We start from the raw sequence: 20745 nt of genomic DNA, 5'->3' as shown, positions 1-20745 counted from the left end.
GCAAATGTTGAAAAGGCAAATGTTTGCAGAGAATTTCGCTCTGAGTAATTGTTTTTCGTTCGATTGCGATCTCAAACGAGGATTCAGAACCTTTAGAATTTTTCCGCAGCGCATCAAAGAATTTGGAACGTAATGGCAAAATTCCTAGAATCTTTTCTTATTTTCTTCCTGGAGAGAAGATTCGGAAGGTGTGAAAGAGCCACGGGATCCCTAAGCCACACGTCAACCAAAATAATACGCTGAATTTACTCCTTGCTGAGACCTGCTAATAATAATTAAGTCTTAAATTTGGCTTCAACTGAGAGCATAACCTGCGATCAGGTCTTCAGTTTTCCATAATTTGAAGTAAGATAAAGTTAAATCAAAGGCTCCTGTAAGCCAACTCGTGAATGCAGATGTGAATAGCCGGGTAACCGTATTAAAAGCGGTACTCGCATCAAACTAAGCTAAAAAGATTCGTGGACGCCGTGCCGCATTGCGGGAAACAGGGTCGGCGGAGACGGGGGCTTTAGCGCCCCTCCCCCAACTTTTTGCGAGGACTACATTTTATTTTGTTTAAGTATGAGGTACGTATGAAGAATAAAAGAGAAAGAAGATGCTTCCATGAAAACGAAGCGCCCCATCACGTTGTGAAGTGGGTACTGGTGAGCCACAACATCCGAGCACAGCTCGTGACTACTACCGAGGACTATACTTTAAAGCAATAGAGTGCTTAACATCTGCTATAAAAGAGAGTTTCAACCAGTCAGCATTTCTTGTTTACAAGAAGCGCGACGAAGCGCGAGTGACGCGCGACGCGAAATCTTTAAATGTACACGAACGAGATTTAATTTGCCAAGTGGCAAGAATCCGTAAGCTAGTACACGTTATCCTGCCACCAGCTCAACAGGAGAGCGTTCGTTTCCAACCGCTAGATGAGTAGAAAAACTGGCTTCGTTCTCAAATGCATCAAGCACGTTTCAGTACTATTTGTTCATCCTAAACACTCATAAGGCAAGACTGGATGGAATTTGCCTGGTATCGGTTGCCAAAAATATTTTTTCAAATGCGACTACAGAATTTTAGGTACAACTACTAATTCTCAGCTAGCAGAGAAACAAAACAAGATTAATAAAGAAAAACAAGTTCGTTTAACTTGTTTTCTTTCAAAAAAGCAAAATAGTAGTAATTGTTAGTAATTGTTCTGCATTTTTCACTTATTTCAACTTAAACTTTGCTGATTATGTAATGCTAGGTGCATTTTTTGGCCACGCCACGCACCTGTTAGTAGAAAGATCGTGGATTTTTTTTAGTTTAATATCTCTGAAAGTTAATGCTATGCAAAACAAAAATATTATTTATTTTTCCTCCGCTAGATGACTAGCTCTTTGCAAAGCGCGCGAGTTCACGTACACCTTTTAGTTGTTGTAGTTGAGCTGTTATTTGATCGTACACTCTATAAAAATATCACAATTAATTCAGCTATGGGAACTGACTCATTACTCGCGGAAATCGTCGAGCAAACAATCAAGCGATCGCGAGCGAGGAAACGCGACGCGCGAGGGAGAAAGCGGAGAGAAAATAAAGCACTCCTTCGGTTTATTATCTGAAGTGAAACAAAAGACTTCCAAATGACATACGATTGAACAAAACAACAACTGTACTTGCTTCGTTCGCTCCTGTTCATAAGCTCATTTAAAAGATATTTTACCACAAGATTTTGGACGAATTAAATTTTCAGCGCGCGCAAGATTCTATTATTGACGATTGTCTGACGTCATAAAGAAAATTTTATTCACAGTTTTCTGGTCTAGCTGACGGCGTGTGCTTTTGCTAAGTAATTTATTACACGGAATACTGCAGATTTAAGAGCTTGAATTTAAAATGGAGTCCGGCAAGAAAGGTAAATTTACAAACTAACATCGTAGTTAACTGTGCGACAAGAGGTTTTTCGTAGTCGAAGGGTTAAGTCATATTTTTTTACAATTTGCGCTTTCAGGTAAACTGGAACTTTTCTACTTCACTTAAGAAAAAAAAAGGAATTATTAGAAAATCAACCAACAGCATTGCTCAGTGATCGCATGAAAAGTGATAAAATTATATTCAATTGTCCTTCTTAAAAGAAAAGAAAAGAGAAAAAGAAAATGAAATGCAAGACAAAACGAAGCACAAACAAATCAGTTTCCGTGCACGAGCTCCAAATCCTGACAACGCGCGCCAGATAACTCGCCATAGCAACGGTTACGTCATTTTTGACAGTTCGTTTTTTTCCCGCAAACTTTGTTGCTTGCATTTTAAAACAATCTAACCTCGATTAGTCCCTTTTGATACAACTAACATTTCCGAAATGCATTGTTTGTCTTAGGTCGGAAGTCAACCTCTGGCGATCGGAATGATCTTCAGAGGAAGATACAAGAATTAGAGAAGCAAAATATGGTAAGACTGTTACATTTCATTTTAATTTGTTGCAACATGTTTTTTTTTTTTCTTTTTTTGAGAAATATGTTTGCTTTGGTCCACCATCATTAACAAGAGAGGATCATCCTCTCTTGTCATTAATTATCAATTACAGACGAAATGTAAATTGGTTTTCATAGCTGGTAAAAAACATCATAGCCGAAAAATCATCTGTTGCATCGTATTGGAATGACGCGCCTCTATTCGGTAATTTTAATGAATTTCTTGGTGTTTTGTTTTGGTTCTAGATTTGCTATACTTGGTGATAATGTGTTTAACGAATGAGGGATTATCGCAGTTATGCACGCCACTTTATAATTAGAAGCTGCCAAAAAAAAAGAGTTCGGGAAAAATTCTGGCATGAACGGGATTCGAACCCATGACCTTAGCCATGCTGGGATAGTATTCTACCAACTGAGCTATCAAGCCAACTGGGAGCTGTATTTGAAAGTTATAATATTATTAACATAGAGTGAGCTGAACTAACCCAATTAAACACTTATAACTTTTTAAGGTAAAAGAAATCACCTTAGTGTTATGACGTGACTTTAAATTGAGATTTTCCAGTATAAATGCGTTTTGGTCAAAAAAGTATCTTTTGTTATGAGAAACGAACACATTTGAAATGCAATCGTTTTATTTCGTCCAGGAGCTGAGAAACTCCATAAAAGGAAAACAAAAGAAGATTGAGAACATCAGAGAGTTGGGAAAGTATGTAAAATGTTTTTTATAGTAATGAATGTTTGTTCTTGTTAACAGAATTAAATGAGGTGATTTCAGTCACCGTAAAGAGATTTCGAACGTTTGCCCTTCGTCAGAGAAAATTGTCACAGGCGCGGATACAGACCTGTTTCCATCGTTTTCAGAAAAACAGTCAAAATCTAGATGGAAAATTATAAAAAATGCCTCTCCAGGTGACTTGAATACCCAGCAAATGGCACTACTTCAGGATTAAAAATTTTTCCCTAAGGAACCATGTTCTCGGGTATCTCTTAAACTCGCGCTTTCGGCTCTCAAATTACTAGAAAACAGTCGCATTTTCTCCTGCATCTGCGCGTACGCTTGCACTGGAATGTCCCAAATTACTTTATCTACTATGTTCATAAGGAGGCGCGGTGGTTAGTGGTTAGCGTGTTGGACTATTGATCGGACGGTCGGGGGGTCTAAGGGTCGTTGGTTAGTGGTAGTCTGGACCAGGCTTGGTCTCTTTATTTCTGTGTTGCGATCGGCGTATAAAATTGCCGATGTCTGGCATGCAAGATATCGGCGATTAATTTCGCCGCGTTCTCCAAGTGTGCCCGAATCCGCAATTTTCTACGTTTATTGCTGCGAATCGCCAGTGAAGCCTACCCATCAGGTTGGGCGATTTTATCACATGAGTTTTTAAAACTGCCACGCTTTACCTTACTATGTTCATAAAACGAAACATTCTCTTCCACTCCCCCACCGGCTCAACACCATTGTTTGTTTAGAAGCTGACCTTCTTCTCTGTTAGTTATTATACACCTGACGAAGGCAATCAACGCCATATATGCTTCATATTTAACTTTCTGTTGTTGTTGTTGTTGTTGTTTTTTTTTACTTAAACAGTGAAAAGAGGAAGATGGCTGATGGGCTGGAGAAAGCCCATAAAATAAAAATGGACAAGCTTCTGGTATGAAACAGAATTCATTTAATAGTAATTATAATGAGTACAAAATTATTTTATACATATAGCACTGTGTCTGCACGTAACTACCCACGCTTTACTTTAATAAAACCTTCTTTATTTAAATGACTTTTTAAAATCGGTCTTGGAATTGACGTAATGCAATCTTTAGTAAGTGAAACATAGGTGATCTTTGTTTTGAAGAGTGTGAAATGAATCTTTAAATTTCTGTTGCTTACATAGTGGAAAGACTCTCTTCACTGGTTCTCTCCAATTCTTCCACCATTTTCTTGAAGATGCTCGATGAGTTAGAGAGAACCCATTGAGGGGAAATAGACAACGATGAACATGTTGGTAGGAAACACTATTCATTTTATAGTAATTATAAAATATAATAATATTAAAATTCATTTGTATATGTTTCTACACGTATACATAAGTAACCGCGCTTTAAAGAATTAAACCTTTATTTCAAATAACTTGCTTACCCCGGAATGAGATTACGAGATGTGAACTGAAGTAGTGAAACACAATTTTGTTTTTTAATTTAAACAGAATCAAATGAAGCGGATTGAAACAGAAAATGAAAAATTAAACAGGTAAAATGTGTGACAAAGCTGTGTATAGGTAAACAATTTATTTTACTAAAGTTTAATTTGTGATTGTTTTCAGCGAAATTGAGGAAAGGAAAGCTGCAAGAGGGGAGGTGACTAAATTATTAACTGTTCTGCATGATTATTGTTTAGTCTCATTTAACTTGGTTTAAAATTTTATAATTTCGATTCCAAGATCAGTTTATCGCCAGTGCCTTGCAATTGAACATTACTTTACACAAACGAGAAGGTGATATAAATAGTCACTTTATTTATTTGCAGGCATCTGCTAGTGCCAAAGCAGAGGAGGAAAGGTAATTGATATCAGTAAAGAATAAAGGCAGTGGTAAGTTTGAGGGAAGAATTTTTTTGTGGCATATTAAAACTGATCTGTTTTTTTTTTTTAGGAAAATCCAGGAACTTGAAAAAGAACTTGAACAGATTGAGCTTGAGGTAAGTCTGTTCTTAAAATTATAGTGATCGTGATAGTTTTCTTCCCTTTCTTCGAAATTTTTAAGTACTTAGATTACAGCGAGAACAGAAAACAAAACAAATAACAATAAACAAACGTGAATACTATGATTTAACTTGTGACAATTCTAAATTAAAAAGTAAGGCATCCAATTTGCAGAGAGTGACAGAGTAAGAGGGTTACGTTTTGCCGATCATTGGTCTGCTGACTAATTTTTTTATTTTCCTTTTTAACATCTAATAAAAGTGCTTTTAAAGTTGAAACAAAATGAAAGTGGTTGTCAAGGTTCCTACCGATCCATACGAGATCACTGAATTATTGGCGCTCAGATACGCTCAAATGCAACCCTGACTGACAATCAGACTCGACTGCAAATTATTTATTCCAATACATTTATTTATTTTTTCTTCAAACAGAATCAACTACTGGAAGAAACCACGGATGGCGTTAAAACCAACATTAAGGTTTGATTTGCTTTTCTTTTTTCTTGTTTTTTATATATATAACATTTTAAGGTTCTTTAAAAATGATCATTTGTATCACACGAGAGGCCATCGCAATGATGATCACAAGCTAAACATTTGGAAAAACAAATTCTCGCAATGGCTCAGTCTTCTTCGCTGTAATCCTGCAAAGTGTAGTATGATTTTACCAGGTCAGGTCTGTTTAACTAGTTATCTATCTTCATAAGGTTGGCTGACGCATGCTTTTTGGCTCATCGAAAAAGGGAAGCTCATGACGAGACTGTGTACTCTATATAGAATCATTCTGTTGTCGTTACAAAAAGTGTAAATTGACCTTTCCTCTTTGAAGCAGTTATAAGCCTTGTAACTCAGCGTGTTGTTGGATGAAAGTCAACTCGCAAATCTCTTTGCCTTTCTCAGTCAGTCAGTCAGTCAGTCAGTCAGTAAGTCGGTCAATCAGTAAGTCAGTCAATCAGTCAGTCAGTCGGTCAGTCAGTCAGTCAGTCAGTCAGTCTGTCAGTCAGTCAGTCAGTCAGTAAGTCAGTCAGTCAGTCATTCGGTCGGTTCAGTCAGTCAGTAAGTCAGTCAGTCATTCGGTCAGTCAGTCTGTCAGTCAGTCAGTCAGTCAGTCAGTCAATCAATCAAGGAATCACTCGGTCATTCTTTGAGTCAGTGTTTCCTTCTTTGCTTCATTTCACTGATCCTTTTATTTCATAATTCATTAGTTTCTTTCTTTGCTATTTTTTCAGATGACAAATGCACTCATCGAGGAATACAAAAGGTAAATAATGCTTTGCGTCTTTATAACGCTCACAAACCTAGAAGAGCAGTTTTCATTTTATCTTTGCCAAAACATTACAATTTATAATCGTTTTTTTTTTTTCATTTCACAGCGAGATTAAAACCACTAAGGAAGAGAACGATGCTGTGAAAATGAAGATCCAGGAGGTAACACATTGTCCACTTTATCAGTTTTTTTTTCTATGTTTGAAGAGGAAAAGAATCACTTTTTATTGAGAAAAGCTTTCTTAAATGAATTAAGCATCAGACTGCGAAAATGAAGAACGACATCCAATCTAACAGCATTCCCAAGGGAGTTTTCTAACCAGAGGATCCAAGGCGTGTTTGATTTTGATATTGGCTTTCATGTTAGTCAGTCCTGCAAAAAATTAACATACTTCAAACAAAATAAACCTAAACTATTGAGGAGCGACTCAGTAACCTTAAATTATGTTTTTGCTTTTTGAATCTTTCAGCTTACCGAACTGCATGAAGAAAGAAAGAAGTGAGTATTTGTGAAATTTGACGATTGTGATCGCAGATAACTGTATCTTTTGGCTTGAAACGAAAGCTGTAACTGGTTTTGTCCATTTTAATATACAAACGAAGACAAAACGTATTATGTTACTGTACCCCGATGGATTCCTCGGGTGGTGGTGTATTAGTTGGTGTGTAGAACTTTCGTTCGGAAGATTGGAGGGTCGGTAATTCGAGGTTAGGCTGGTAAGTACTTTATTCCACATCTTCTCTCTTCACCCAGGTGTACAAGTGGGTACCGGCGACATATTACTTTGAGTAACTCAGTGATGGATTGTTTCCTATCTATTGTGGGAAGTAAAAATATTCCTAGCTGGTCCCAAGCTCCGGCGATGAAGGCCATTGAGGCTTGTCAGTAGTGCGAGTTTTACCTTACCATACTGTGACGACAGAAAGTGCTTCTAGTTATCATAGACATCATTATATATACCTTATTTCTAGAGAGCTGGAGTTTGCCCGCAAGGAATTAAATGCGGTCCATGAAACGGTGAGTAAAACCTTTGCTTTCTTGTGCACTATTCACTTTTCATTATCCAGGAAAGCTTGGAAGTGTATGATATGTCTTGACGCTATCAACTCTAAGGAACAGTCCTTGAATACACCTGTTTACTTTAAATAACAATAAAAGCAATCTGGTGGCGTAACAACCTTTTCTTGGAAAAGTGTGTGTTCAACATAATCTCTGTTGATTCTGTATGCATTTTGCGTAAGATAGGCTAATAAATTATCAAACTTCAGTGCGCAAACGGGGAACGGAAAATTTGTTATTCTAGAAATAATTTCGGTTTTGTTCTACAGAACAACGCTAAAAGAGCTGCTATTGAAAAAACAAAGCACGAAATTCAGGTTTGTTGTAACTTCGTTCGTGTATCTTGATATAAACCAGTTATTTGACAGTGCGCTCTTCAGGAAAAATTTCGCATGCTGTTATAATAAGATTCAAATTATGTTTCTTTTTTGCTATATAGAATAAATGCATGGAGATGTATAAAGCCATTGGAAACTTTGAAAGAAGACTTCAGGTTAGTTTTTTTTATCATAAGGAAGAATGGATCGTGTAATGAGCCAAACCGTAGAATGGTTCTGTTCACCTTTGAATGAACAAAATAACCAAATTAAAGAAACTATTAATTCCGAGAAGTTTTTGCAAACGAACCTGGCAAATACCTCACAGTAGGACAAACAAGTTGTTCAAATGCACCAGGTTACTGATAACATAAGTTGACTTTGATTTGTTCGTTTCTAATTGGCTAACCTTTATCGTAATAAAAGTTAATTGAGGCTAAACTAAGTCCCACATAAGTCTACTTTCTCGGTATTAATCTCCAGTGATGGTTCGTTTTGTGAATCTGCCATCTCATTTCTGTCCTTCTTAGACTTACGTAATCACAAATTTATCATCTTTGCTGAAGACCTTATAATTGAAAGGAAGTGACAGCGCTGCGAGGTGAATTCACAAGATTGTCAAATGCCCCAGGGAAGACAAATTCTAGGACGCCATACGTGGGGAGATGGACACTTGTTATAACACATAGACGCATTATTTTTGAATAAGAAAAATATACGCGAAGGTTTTTACTCGTTTTTTAACGGCGAATTCTAACCAGCCGAGTATGTTTGCCGGATGGACCCAATGGCTGATAGCGTCTCATCACGGATGAACATTAAAACGTCCCTTCTTCAATTTAAAGAGAAGTGATGTCAACCGAGGATGATTCACAGGAAATGGGTTGGTGGACGTATAGAACCCACCCCCACCCCCGTCCCCTTGGGATCTTACAACGTTGGCGGCAAGAGTTTTATTTGAAATTAGATTCATACTCAAAATCAAATGGCTTTGATCCCTTGCAGGAATTACAGAAAAAGAAGGCCGAGGTCACGAGGTAAAGAGACATGAATTCTATTGTGAACTTGTCATGATCATTTAAAAACAGCACTTGTTGAAAACGCCGTGTTTTTTCTCTTCCGGTTTGTTGTTTACATACAACACAAAATTCAGTCTAAAATTAATAGAATGAAATGGTAGTCAAAATAATTTTTTGATTGATTGTTAAACTGTGTTAACAACTTTATTTTCTTAAATTTCAGCCAAAATGCCAGGATCGAAAGAGAGTTTGCAATCTGGCGACTCGAGGTAAATATTTATATCTACCTGATTTAAATTAAATTCTTTCCAGGATGACGTTTCTCTGTTTTCTCGAACGGTCTTTTTCCTTCCCTTACAGTAAATGTAATTCTCCAAAACTCCTGTCTTCTGTCTGAGGCCGTTAATAACATGGTAAACGTTATTATTCATTTATGCTCGACTGCCTTTAGAGCATCAATTAACCGTTGATCCTTTCCTTTCAGGCCAAGATGAAGTTAAATGAAAAAGATAAGTAAGTATTGACCTTGAAGCAGCAAATCTATATTAGTTCATCTATTCCCACGGTTAGTTAACAGTGGTTAATGTATGCAAATCAAAAAGAGTTCGTTTGTGTTCGCCTTCAGGGACCATTCGATAGAAGACTCAGACTTTCCGGGGGAACGCGGGGTTGGAGCGGGGGGGGGGGGGGGGGGAGGCAATTTGCGTTGACTTCATTATCTTGGAAAGTACAAGCCGATGCGGCGTAACTTCGCAGGCGTAACTAACTAAAAGCCGTTAATCTTGCATTTTTATAAAGGCTAAATTTACTGAAACACCGCCATTTAATGACAAGGCCGTTTGAAAGTACTGTCTCCTCACAAATAGCGGGTGCCAGTAAGCGTGTGGGATCCGGAAAGATATGGCGAAAAAATTTATATCACTCTGTGTTTTAGGGTGGGCTCTTGAACAAAATTTCTTTCTCGCCCCCAATAGCCTCAAAATGTTTCGTATTACCCGAAATCCCAAGCGGTAGCCACTTCCAAACTCTTTCTTCACAGAGATTTCTCAATTTTTTTTCGTCTTTAGTGAGATTGATGCCGTCCGTGAGAAAATTGCACTCCTTCAGGCCCAAGTAAGTACGATCATTGAAAGTTGTTATAATTATTAAAGGAATTAGGTTTACCGTGCTTTGTTTTGTTATAAAGCGCGCAGAAAAAAAGTGACGAGAGCATGAGAGAGTTGCAGGGTGAAACGCCAGCCACTGACGAGTGTTTTTACCCACTTTTTTGAGTGCACTTGTCTCTTCCTTGCGTGCTTAACAACAGAACTAAGCACCTTGTAAGATTTTATTTGGTTTATAATATAGCTTCACTTACCTTTATTAGCTTGCATCTCCTACGGTTGCTATTGTGCCTACACTGATTTTAGTCCTCACAGTTTTTCTCTTTTTCCCTTAGAGTGCGGATAAAAAGAACAAGAAGCCTGGTGTATTCACACGACTTTTCCGCCGACTGTTCAGGCGCAAGTGAAAACACGTCTTCAGTTTAACATTTGAAATACTATCTGTAAATATATTCCTATTTGAGGCAACACTGCCATTGTTTGTAAATACACATTTTTTTCATGTTGTTATGCCAACAGAGGAATAAAAGAACGTGTCTTTTATTTTGGAGAGATTTTGTCTAAATACAGTTTTAAATGCATGTTACTCTTAAATATTGTTAAATGTCCTTTGATATGGAAATGATATTTTTAAATGATCAATTCTTGTTTCGGTTATAAACAAGGTCGATATACCAAGGATCTGAGGACCGAGCGTATCGCACTGTTATTCTGTATGTTACAATTCGCGTTTGTATCACGTGGCAATCTCTAGCTTTTCAGTGTCCTCATGATCAGCTGTTGCGCACGAAGGGAAATCATCCAAAAACAACTGGATTTGTCCAAGAGCCGCTCTCCAATTTTTATAATATAACTTAATACAACACAGAATTCAACAGCTAATCCTGATTTACATTGAAGTAGCTCGTGTTCTCTCAATATAAAATCGAATATACTTAACCTCAAGTTCACCGTTCTTCCTACGCTGAAAACGTTTTCGTTTCTCTAGGGTGAAATTCTAGGTTTGTGCGATTGAAAGACATGCTAGAGTTGGTATCCTGCACCGCATACAGACTCATGATAAACCTCGGTTATTAGCCTCGCTTTCACAATGAGGTTCACAGCAACTCGGAAATAAAGTTTACAACCCATCGACCAAGTGACAAAAACCTCACATGGCAATAACTCTTTCATTGTGCATGCGCGCATTCACGAGTTAAACAAGATGCCCTTAATGGCATTTACACGGAATGCTTAATGTAGCCCCATTTGTTCCTTTATTCCCCATTGTATGCTTCGGAGATTTTTAAAAACTATCCTCCCTTCGCAATTGAAATAATTGAACGGTTTTATTCAGAGAGACTGCGTGATATTTTATCGTTGTGTTACTGGGAATCATACCAGAAATTACTCTGCAATAACGTCATGACCCCTTTGAAACTGGTCTGGTTTCCTTCGCGTTTAATTATTTGATCTGTTTGTGAAAGCGTAATTTCTTCGCTGTGAACTCTCCCAATTTCCACCGTTTAAGAGGGAATGTCTACTAAGACCGAGCGAAATCATAAAAAAGTGGCACATGATGAAAAAATCAAAACTCTGCATATTCCGTCCAGAGATACTCCGTACTAGTTTAAAAAACGTGGTGAGATTTTTTTCCTGAAATATATTTTTTAAACCGGAAAAAATAGAAAAAACAGGGACGGCCCCTCGTGGTGTGAAAAACACCCGAAATAAACATGGTTCGCACCTTCTCGTAAACTTCGTTCTGTTCAATTCGCATCAAAGAAAACCCAGTTTTCTTCTTGAAAATTAATTTGCTTTTGAAATGTTTATTAAGTATCTGAGTCCAAAAATACTCCAGTGGATGAATATTCCTGGTCATGAGGAGCCACAAAAAGTCTCAAAAATTCGCTTCCTCCAAATTCTGAATTTGGCGCACTTTTTTAATAGAAAATTTCGCGATCCGGTAAAACACTAAAACCCTTCAAATTTACAATTATAGATTGAGGAGGTATCGCTCTAAAACCAGGTTTAAAAAATAGCTTCGGGCTTTTTACCAGCGCCGAGCATTAGAGGTCTCAAAATCACGAAAATCGCAATATCAACGTGTGAACAAACTGCACACGACTGCAACCAAACTAAGAGAAACTATTGAAATTTCATGTAGTTTACCTCGGCATTCGGCTTTAAACCACCAGTGAAAGGTCATGTTTCGCTAACTGCAATAAAGCATTGTCTAAATAAGATATTTGGTTGTGTTTGTATCCTTTCATAATTATATAGCCATCTTGATGTCTGAAGTCAACAAGATAAATTATCATCACTTATTGCGATGGAGCGACAATAAACTCAAATGACTTACCATCGGACCACTTCTTTTCGACTTGAAGATCGTTTAAAATGGAGATGAGTTTGATTTTCTTTGAATTTCGAAACGATTTTTTTGTTTTGAGCTGTCGTTTCGAGATCCGTTCGCAGGATTTACTTGAAGCGAAAGCGCTCGTGGATTACTGTTCGACTCTGTTTATGGCATAAGTCACACAATAAAATGTCACGCTTTTTTAATTCACGTGACGTTAGGTTTGACTATGTTGGGTGAAAACGTGTATCCTGACATGCTGAAAACAAAAAACAAATTAAAAACAATGAAATCTTTACCCGAAGTGTGGACAGGACCGATGATTTATAGCCGAATGTTTTTAAGGACGGTGCCTACTAATACCGAAGTATTTTTGTGCGGTTTATGACTATGCGGGAAAAGTAGATCTCAGCAAGGCCTATTGGAATCCAAAAAGAAAATTGGGGGTAACCACGCATTTTTCAGAGATAATTAAGCAATAATATCTCTAAAAAACACCAAAATATAAAGCAATGTATGGGATTTTTTTCCTAAATTGAGGCTTTATTATCTCTGAAAAATGCATGGTTACCCCCAATTTTCTTTTGAGATACCAAAAACATTTGGTAAGTTCTGCTTTCTCCGTATAGTTTTAAACCGCGCAAAAATATCCCTGTATTAGTAGGCACACCCATAGGAAACCCGAGTATCTCGCGATGCGCAGAACGTATGCGCAGTAACAATAGTAGGCACCGTCCTTAACATCTATACACACCAAAAGGACTGAGCCACAAAGCAAGCCTTGCTAAAGTATGTTACTCTGCATTTTAATGAGGTGAAACCTTGGGGAACACTTTTCTTGTTAGAACCACTAAGTATTAACGCCTTGGTTTTCGCCTTCGTGCAAAAGTCACTACGGTCTCATCCCTGACTGTTCTCTTGGGGATGGGACAAAACAATGTTATCAGCCAGAAAAAATCACTCCTCACTGCTGTCTTGCGCATCCTTGACAAAGAGAATGCAGTTTGTCGATGTATGGCTTTTTCCATTGAATTGTTACAGCTGAGAGGTCAATGCCAAAGGAAATACAAATTTCCTAATGGTAAATGAAAAATAGGGGTTGGGCGGGGATGGGGTGAGCGCGTGCTCATTTTCCCGAACAGCGGCGCGTTATCGTCTTTTGATTCATCATTTACCAGTGCTTTCTTCGAGGCAACGTGCAAGAAGAAACCTGCTGTTAAGGTTGCTAGCTACTTCAGCACACATCAATCATTGATCTTGAACTGGATCATTTGTCACAGCAATACATTGTAATAAATTAAATAATGGTTTGTTTCACGATGTAGTTACTCAAGTTGTAGATCGCGACGTTTCGACTGCTTCTGCTAGTCTTCATCAGGCAATGAGGTCGACCGGATCACACTTCAGTATTTATGTCACCAAGGTCTGATCCTGCAAGTGTCGCATACAGGGTCTGCTTTACTTCCGGTTTGCTGTCAAATAGGACTTCTGAACTAGAACCGAGTCCTTCGTAACGCACTTGACTTGAGTATCCATACCATATCTAGTCTGTTGCTCTCTTACTGACTATGCTGACCACCGGTAACAGCGTGGTTTGTACCGCAAGCTTCTCCGCATAGTCGAATGAAGCTCTGTCAAAGGACTTCTCGTCTCGCGCTCTAGGGAGAGCTGGTGTCGGCCATATGACAACCGCTTCCATCACGGACCCCAGAGGAGACATGCTTGAACGTACGATCTCTCCTCGGAGTCTCATAGCCGACATTGCCATGCTTTTTGTACTTGTGAAGTTATGGAAGGGGATTCTCTGCCCCTCTCCGTCTCCAGAAGACAAAAAAGAAAAAAAAAAGGAGTTCTAGATAGGATTTGAGCTATGTTGACATGCGAAGGAGTATACCATGTTTACTGAATCGCACACTTTGGTTTTCGGACAACCAAAACTGATAACTCTTCGGGTCGCTCTAGGACGTCGACCCTTGCAGCATCTTGGTTGATAAAGCGCCGGCATGTGGGCCTTCCATGACGATGTAAAGATGTTTGCCTTTGCTTGCTTCACAGTCAATGCAAACTCCTCTTTAAGTCCGTTTAGCACATCAACAGTGTGCTGCGACATCAGAATGTTTATCACTAGAGAGCTCGCGACGCAGCGTGTCTGGTGAACGTATTGCGCGAGACAGGGCGCCTGTCTCATGTGGTGTCATTTCTTGGCATGTACCTGACAGGAGCCACCCCTTGTCCACCATCAAAGTTCGTCCGCTCGCATTTTCCGATGAGCGTTTTAGCTGAGACCTAATAGGGCTGACGTCTGTAGGTGCCAAGTGCGAATTTAGTGCGTCTATAGGCCTAAATGTAGCTCCTGATGTGATATAATAAAGTTACTTTATGTTCCAAAACTGAACTGTGCAAAAGGACAAGCCAAAGGGGCTCCTATATGTCTTTGCGGCCGAGCCTTTCACACCTAAATTTTAACTCTTACTATCGTTTCACACATACTGTGTACTATGAGTAGAACCCCCCCCCCCCCCCATCCCCCCAATCCCCTCGGGCTCGATCCAATGCTTGCAGTTTCTGGTACTGTTTTTGGTGTCGCCTCGGTAGCTTTCGCAATAGGCCCGCGGTCACGGCATATACCTATGCAAAAGATTGCTAAGCTCACTTATTGATTTATGTAGTGATTAGTTTAAAGTTCAAAACACCGGCGACGAAAAAGACAAATGCTAGTTACGTTTGGGTTATACTCCCAAGCAGCCGCTTTTAGGGGAGCAGGTAATACGATGTCCCCTAAAATGACGACTGCGTGGGTCCAGGCTACGTTTGGATTGCACTGTTTCCAAACTAAATTGGCCCATTGTTCGTAAATCAGTTACAGAGGAGGCCAGCGTTTATGACAAAATTAAGGTGTCCTTACCAATTCAAGAGCCCAATGGAATCAGTACACCGGTTTGTCGCAATAAAGCTATGGACTCTGACTTGCCTATTCCACGGTCTGCTATTCTCACCTTGTCAGTATTGCAGTATGTTAAGAGAGCCCATGCGGATCTCGTCATCGGTACGCACCTCTGCACCGGCCAAGATGGGACAGGTTAGACTTTTTCAAAGTCCGTTTTCGTGGGAGTCCAGTCAGGTGCTCGGCTCACGACTCCGTCGCCTTGTTGGTCACTCTTTCGGTGCATAAGAAGTCGACTTGTGGCAAGTCTATAATGGTTTACACAGAAATGTAGCGGAAGAAAGAATCACGCGCGCGCTAAGATAAGCTCAACATCACTTATTCGAATACTGCTAGTGTTGTCCCGAAACGTGTTTGTTTTGTGAAATTTCACGAGGTATGCATTAAAGGGCCCTAGCCAGCCACGCCTTTGTTTTTGTTTATATGCGAGAGTTTGGTTATTATATTTTACTCGGAGCATGTCGAAATGAACGAAATCACTGTGAAACTACTAAAGATAATGAAACATACTTTCAGGAACACAAAGCAATAAGATTTAGCTTCACCATGCAATATCAATAATTTTGATGGCATCGAAAATGGCGGAGGCTGACTAGGGTCCTTTAAGTTTGTTGTTGTCTTAACGGTTTTGCACTAGAGTTGCACCAAAGAAAGATTTGAACGGTTTACTAAAACACTTTTTTTCTGTTTGACCACCTTGTCAGATAATTGAAGCATCCGCAAATCCCACAAGCTGATTTCACCCGGTCACAACCGAAATGGCCGTTAGGATGATTGAAATTATCAGAAAATTCTTTAAACGCAGCGTAAATACAAAAATCTACAAGTGTTTTATAACATAGAAATTTTGTATATTTGGTAATTGTTCCAGCATCATCATTGTGTCCATCGGGTGCGTGACGATATTTCAATCAGAACAACGGCGGTGTTTATAAGAACACAACAGATCATTGTAACTAAAATAAACACATTAAAAAAAAAGTGCTACAGATCAGAGAAAATTAACGATTAAACAGAAAACTGAACTTTTTTAAAGATCTTGTTAACGAAGAATTGATGCACCCAACCCTTTTTCAGGTACTGTTATCATCAGTGATCACGGAACTCTTTATCTGTCTGTATATCTTTTATCTTGTTTATAGCTGTTATTTATGTTGGCAAACCGACACATGCGAAAAGAACGAACGTCATTCTGGTTGAGAAACTAAAAAAGTTCTCGTTAAGTCACAATTTTTTTATATCACCTTATACCGGTATCTGTTCAATTTCCTCTCGTTAAAACATCATTCAAGCAATTATCCTTGCTGAATAAACCATTCACGCACACGCCATGACCGTCGTGAAATAAACAACCTGAATCGAACATCACTGTTCACGGAGAAATTCAAAAGCCGCGTTAATGCGTGAACAGTCACGTTTGGATGTTCAAATAACTTTAAAGGAACTAGTTTCAGACGCCCTGATGTTTGAATTTTTTTTTTTTCGATTTTGGCCATATGTAAGAAAAACCAACACTCCGAAGGAAGCCGTTGCGTGACCGAAACAAGTACAGTCAAAAACAATCGAAGACGGAAGATTATAAAGTCCGGCGGTTTCTGAGATGACTGTGGAGAACTTTAAAATTAGATATTTCTGTTAATATTTTCTTTGAGCCGACAAGGTTTTGTTACCGTCAAAGGATTTTTGCCCCTTCAATTGGCATTTGCCAAGTGACGTGAATGCGATAGCAGAAGTCATTAGTCACTGAAGGAGATCAATTATCAACCCTTCGAGCTATGATGGCTTTGTATGGTGCATTAAGCCAAGAAACTGATACTTAGATGACATCTTATTCAAGGTGAGCTAAATATGAGCTTTCTGTTGATTGGTCCATCGTACTATTGAGGGAAACAAGGAAAAAAATTACAAAAGTCTTCGGTGATTTTGACAAACATGTTTATCGCTTATTGTTGTTGACAGATAATGTTGCAATTATCGGGATTTTGAGAGCGTTAGTTCTTAGCGCTGATAGAAAGCCCGAAACTGATTTTTAAACCTGCTTTTAGAACGGCATTTCGTCAATCAAGAATTCTAAATTTCAAGTGATTCGGTGTTTTACCGGGTAGGGAAACTCTCTCCTGAAAAAGTGCGCCAAATTGAGAATTTCGACTGAGCCAATTTTAGTAACTTTCGGTACCTTCCCCATGACCTTCAAAACTAAAGCGGAGATCTATTATTGGCCTCAAACGATTCGTAAACACTTCAACTGCACATTTCCAAGCTTAAAATGAGGTTTTTTATCTATGCGAATTAAACAGAGCGAAGTTGAGAGAAGGTATGGGACACGTCTATTTTGGGTGCTTTTATAGACACTTGGGCCCGAACACATTTTATTCAATTTTTCTGGGTTTAAAAAAGAATTCCGAGAAATCAAAACCACCACGTTACTAGAACTACCATAGGGTATCCTTAGTCAATTTGTGAACGACTTTCATTTTTTATCATGTGCCACCCCTCGCTCGGTGTTAGTAGACATTCCCTCTTAAACTGTCGAGTACTACTTAGAAGTTATTATTTCGATTTACCGCTTGAAAAAGGTTTGTTTTCTTTCTGAAAACGACAGATCAGAGTCTCAAATTCATACATGCATGTGCCGCCATTGAACGAAAACAACTTTTCCAAATGATGATTTGCTTTGACGTCACACAGGTAGAGATAAGTAGGTCCCCTCCCTCGTGATAAACGCGCCGATAATGGATTTTGATTGGGCCGTTTTTGTTCAAGACAATCAGAACAATAAATCCCTTCTGGGAGAGGGCAGAATTTAATCAAATAATGATTTGACGTCACACAGGAAGGGATGAGTGGGTCCCCTCTCTCGTGATGTGTGCCTGGATAATTGATTTTGATTGGGCCGCTTCTGTTGAAGAAAATCAGAACAATACATCCTTACTAGGAGAGGACATAGTTTAATGCATAAATTAATGTGCAGATTTTTGGCTACGATGAAGAAAAAAAAAAAATACCCGACCCAAACCTAGACTCGGCCTACCCTGCGGGCATTCCGTGTAAAAAGGCGAATGAAAATGTGCATTTAATTGTCAGTTTAAGGGAACCTACACGCTTGCAACATATGAACATTTTTTATTTTTTCGAGGTGGTTCCCAGTGTCGCCTTGGCTTGCTTTGCCTCGAGTTCTTATGACAAAAATGCAAATTGGATAGTGTCTAAAAGTACAAACTCGTGTGTTTTTGTTCACAGACTCTATCCAAGGATTCTCCATTGTACTACAAATTAGCTGTTTGCAATGTCGCCAGGGATTGTCCCTGGACTCTCTGGGTTAAAATGTTGTCTCAAAATAGTAGGCGCTGGAAACGAGTTGACAAGTACACTTGTTTTGATAGACCTGACACACAGCCTCTCGATCTTTCAGTCATTCATTACAAAAGAACGTGCACTTAAAATTTTGTTGTTAAAGGAACAACTGGTTAAATATAAAATCGCACTACGAGTTTAAGTGGCCCACATGGCCGGAGCTAAATTCTGTTCAGGTGCAAATTGCAGCTAAGGGTGCGTTATCCGAGTCCGGATTTTTGATCCAAGATCACTCGGATCATGGTGTATCAAAGGAACCGACGAATCTTCTCTGGGTAAGGAATCGTCGGTTCCTTTGATGCACCATGATCCGAGTGATCTTGGATCAAAAATCCGGATTTGGATTTTCCCAAAAAAACGCACCCTCAGTGTCCTGCACTGAGGTTTGTATCAAAACAAGGTCACCCCCAGCATTGCTTCCAATCAAAGGCCAGTTCACTAAGCACGCAACTGTAAAATGGCCTATTGTTTCTTGGTCTTTTGTGGCCCGTACTTCAACAAAGCAGCCTCTGAAAACTGCGAGGGGAACTGCAATAGCAAGGATGCAATGAAGGTCCCGCAAAGCCAGTACATGTGACAAGAAGGGCATTCCATAACATGTTGTTTCCGTTAAGCTCACAGATCTCTTCGGAGAGGGACACTTCACGCAAATTTACATGCAGGTAGGACGATTCTGGTGGACTATATTTTCTTTGCACAGGCACACTCTTGTTCAATGGCTGCGCTTATTACAAAGCAGCGGTATTTGGAGAGAGGGCGCCAAATTATGTTATCATGCTAAGCGCGTCGTAAGGTAATTTTTAATGGAGTAAATTTTAGCGAAAAAGTTTCTGGAAGGCAACCTTGTGTTTAGATATTAAAAAACAACCAAAAATAAGGAGTTTCACAGAAAATTGCCACATTGAGAGAACATTTGCAACAGCTATCGAGCTCAGTTTCATTTTAAAATCTTTATTACAATCCTACACATACTATAAATTCGTCCCAACCCTCCGCGGGTGTTGGGGACTGGAGACGGAAATGACCTAGGCTGTCTTATCAGATCACATTAGTTTTTGTCAACAAATTTATGTAATTACTTATTTACTTCTTTAAAAAAATATTATTATACAAAGTTTACACGAACGTTCTTTGAGTTTTGAAAAAAGTTATGATCCAAACCCTCGTGTTTCTGTTTCTTCAATTCGTTAACCTATGTTGCAACATTATAAAATTGTCTCTACGGCTACATATTTGAATTTACATCCTTCGAAAAAAAAATTTATCGAAGAAAACTACTGCTATCCCACTTCAAAAACCTATGCTGGGCCCGTTTTCCCAACTATAACAAAATGTGAAGCCCGAAAAACTTAAAATCCTTTCCTGAGAATTCATATACTTGTTACGAAAAAAAAATGAACGCACTCTGACGTTACATATGTCGTTTTTGTCGGGACATAACTTTCTATGTATTGCCACCCCAAAGTTGCGTTAGCCTGTTTAAGTAGCCTAAAATTTTCCGCTCTGTTTCACGTGTACTTTATCAGTGAAAACTAGACACAGTACCTTCCCGGCTGTTTCCGCAAGTCAACGCAGGATCATTGGTTTGCAATTTTGAATTACTCATTGCTTTCCACGGCATCTCAAGGTTAGTTTTGGTGAATCTTTGTTCAGAAGATCTTAATCGAATCAGATATCTGGATTTGGTTAAATAGAAGTTCCTTTGTTGAACTTTCCGCGCAACTTGGCAAAATTAGGTGGGACAAAATTGTTGTTTAAAGATGTCAGCTAGGATTTTTCGGAAAGACAACGGAAACTCAGAAAGATAAGGGTAGACACTCCCGTTCTGAAAACCTTTTGCGCCTCTTAATATTCAGCTAACGAATCGTAACATATTAAATTGTGTTAGCTCACAACAATAACCCTAACCCTAACTCATTTAAAATACCCTCAAACGATCTACGAAAAGAAGATAACGCCGGACACTTTATATATAGTTTTCTTTGAGACCTTCCTTGCTGTTCTGAGAAGAAAACTTGACATAGGAAAACACAATTCAAAATTACAAATCAATCTTTAAATGCCATAGAACTAAGACCTACCATTTTGCCTATTAGATTTTTGTTAAGCTAAGTCTTGTATTGTATTTTCTTAGCTTGTATGTATGTTTGTAGCTATTTCTCTGTAACTCTTCATTGGAGTTGAAATAAAAAAGACCAAAAAAAAAAAAAA

At 38.7% G+C, this 20745-nt stretch overlaps 2 protein-coding genes across 6 annotated transcripts in view; one reads left to right on the top strand and one right to left on the bottom strand.

Moving 5' to 3' along the window:
- Nucleotides 1-10441, top strand: part of LOC146481519 (uncharacterized) — a 50756-nt gene extending 40315 nt beyond the window's left edge. The window contains exons 1-20 of one of the 3 annotated variants that reach the window (XM_085108313.1): nt 1782-1882; nt 2345-2415; nt 3086-3147; nt 4027-4090; nt 4640-4683; nt 4757-4790; nt 4960-4991; nt 5085-5130; nt 5566-5613; nt 6363-6394; nt 6507-6561; nt 6870-6898; nt 7372-7417; nt 7729-7776; nt 7899-7952; nt 8782-8813; nt 9019-9064; nt 9280-9308; nt 9863-9908; nt 10234-10441. In XM_085108313.1, the coding sequence (XP_084964439.1) occupies nt 1864-1882; nt 2345-2415; nt 3086-3147; nt 4027-4090; nt 4640-4683; nt 4757-4790; nt 4960-4991; nt 5085-5130; nt 5566-5613; nt 6363-6394; nt 6507-6561; nt 6870-6898; nt 7372-7417; nt 7729-7776; nt 7899-7952; nt 8782-8813; nt 9019-9064; nt 9280-9308; nt 9863-9908; nt 10234-10305 (909 nt within the window). In that variant the 5' untranslated portion in view covers nt 1782-1863 and the 3' untranslated portion in view covers nt 10306-10441. Of the gene's footprint in view, nt 1-1781; nt 1883-2344; nt 2416-3085; nt 3148-4026; nt 4091-4639; nt 4684-4756; nt 4791-4959; nt 4992-5084; nt 5131-5565; nt 5614-6362; nt 6395-6506; nt 6562-6869; nt 6899-7371; nt 7418-7728; nt 7777-7898; nt 7953-8781; nt 8814-9018; nt 9065-9279; nt 9309-9862; nt 9909-10233 lie in introns of those variants that run through there. The other 2 variants (XM_085108314.1, XM_085108315.1) reach the window with 2 other exon arrangements.
- A 10216-nt stretch (nt 10442-20657) lies between these two features.
- Nucleotides 20658-20745, bottom strand: part of LOC146481518 (copper-transporting ATPase 1-like) — a 28296-nt gene continuing 28208 nt past the window's right edge. For all 3 annotated transcript variants that reach the window (XM_085108296.1, XM_085108297.1, XM_085108299.1), the window contains one exon: nt 20658-20745. This exon is cut by the window's right edge and continues 394 nt beyond it. The gene's annotated coding sequence lies outside the window, so the exon portion shown is untranslated.

The sequence above is a fragment of the Pavona decussata genome, unplaced genomic scaffold, assembly GCF_977016875.1.
Source record: "Pavona decussata unplaced genomic scaffold, jaPavDecu1.1 SCAFFOLD_49, whole genome shotgun sequence".
In the NCBI taxonomy this organism is placed as follows: domain Eukaryota; kingdom Metazoa; phylum Cnidaria; class Anthozoa; order Scleractinia; family Agariciidae; genus Pavona; species Pavona decussata.
This window is presented reverse-complemented; position numbering and strand designations above follow the sequence as displayed.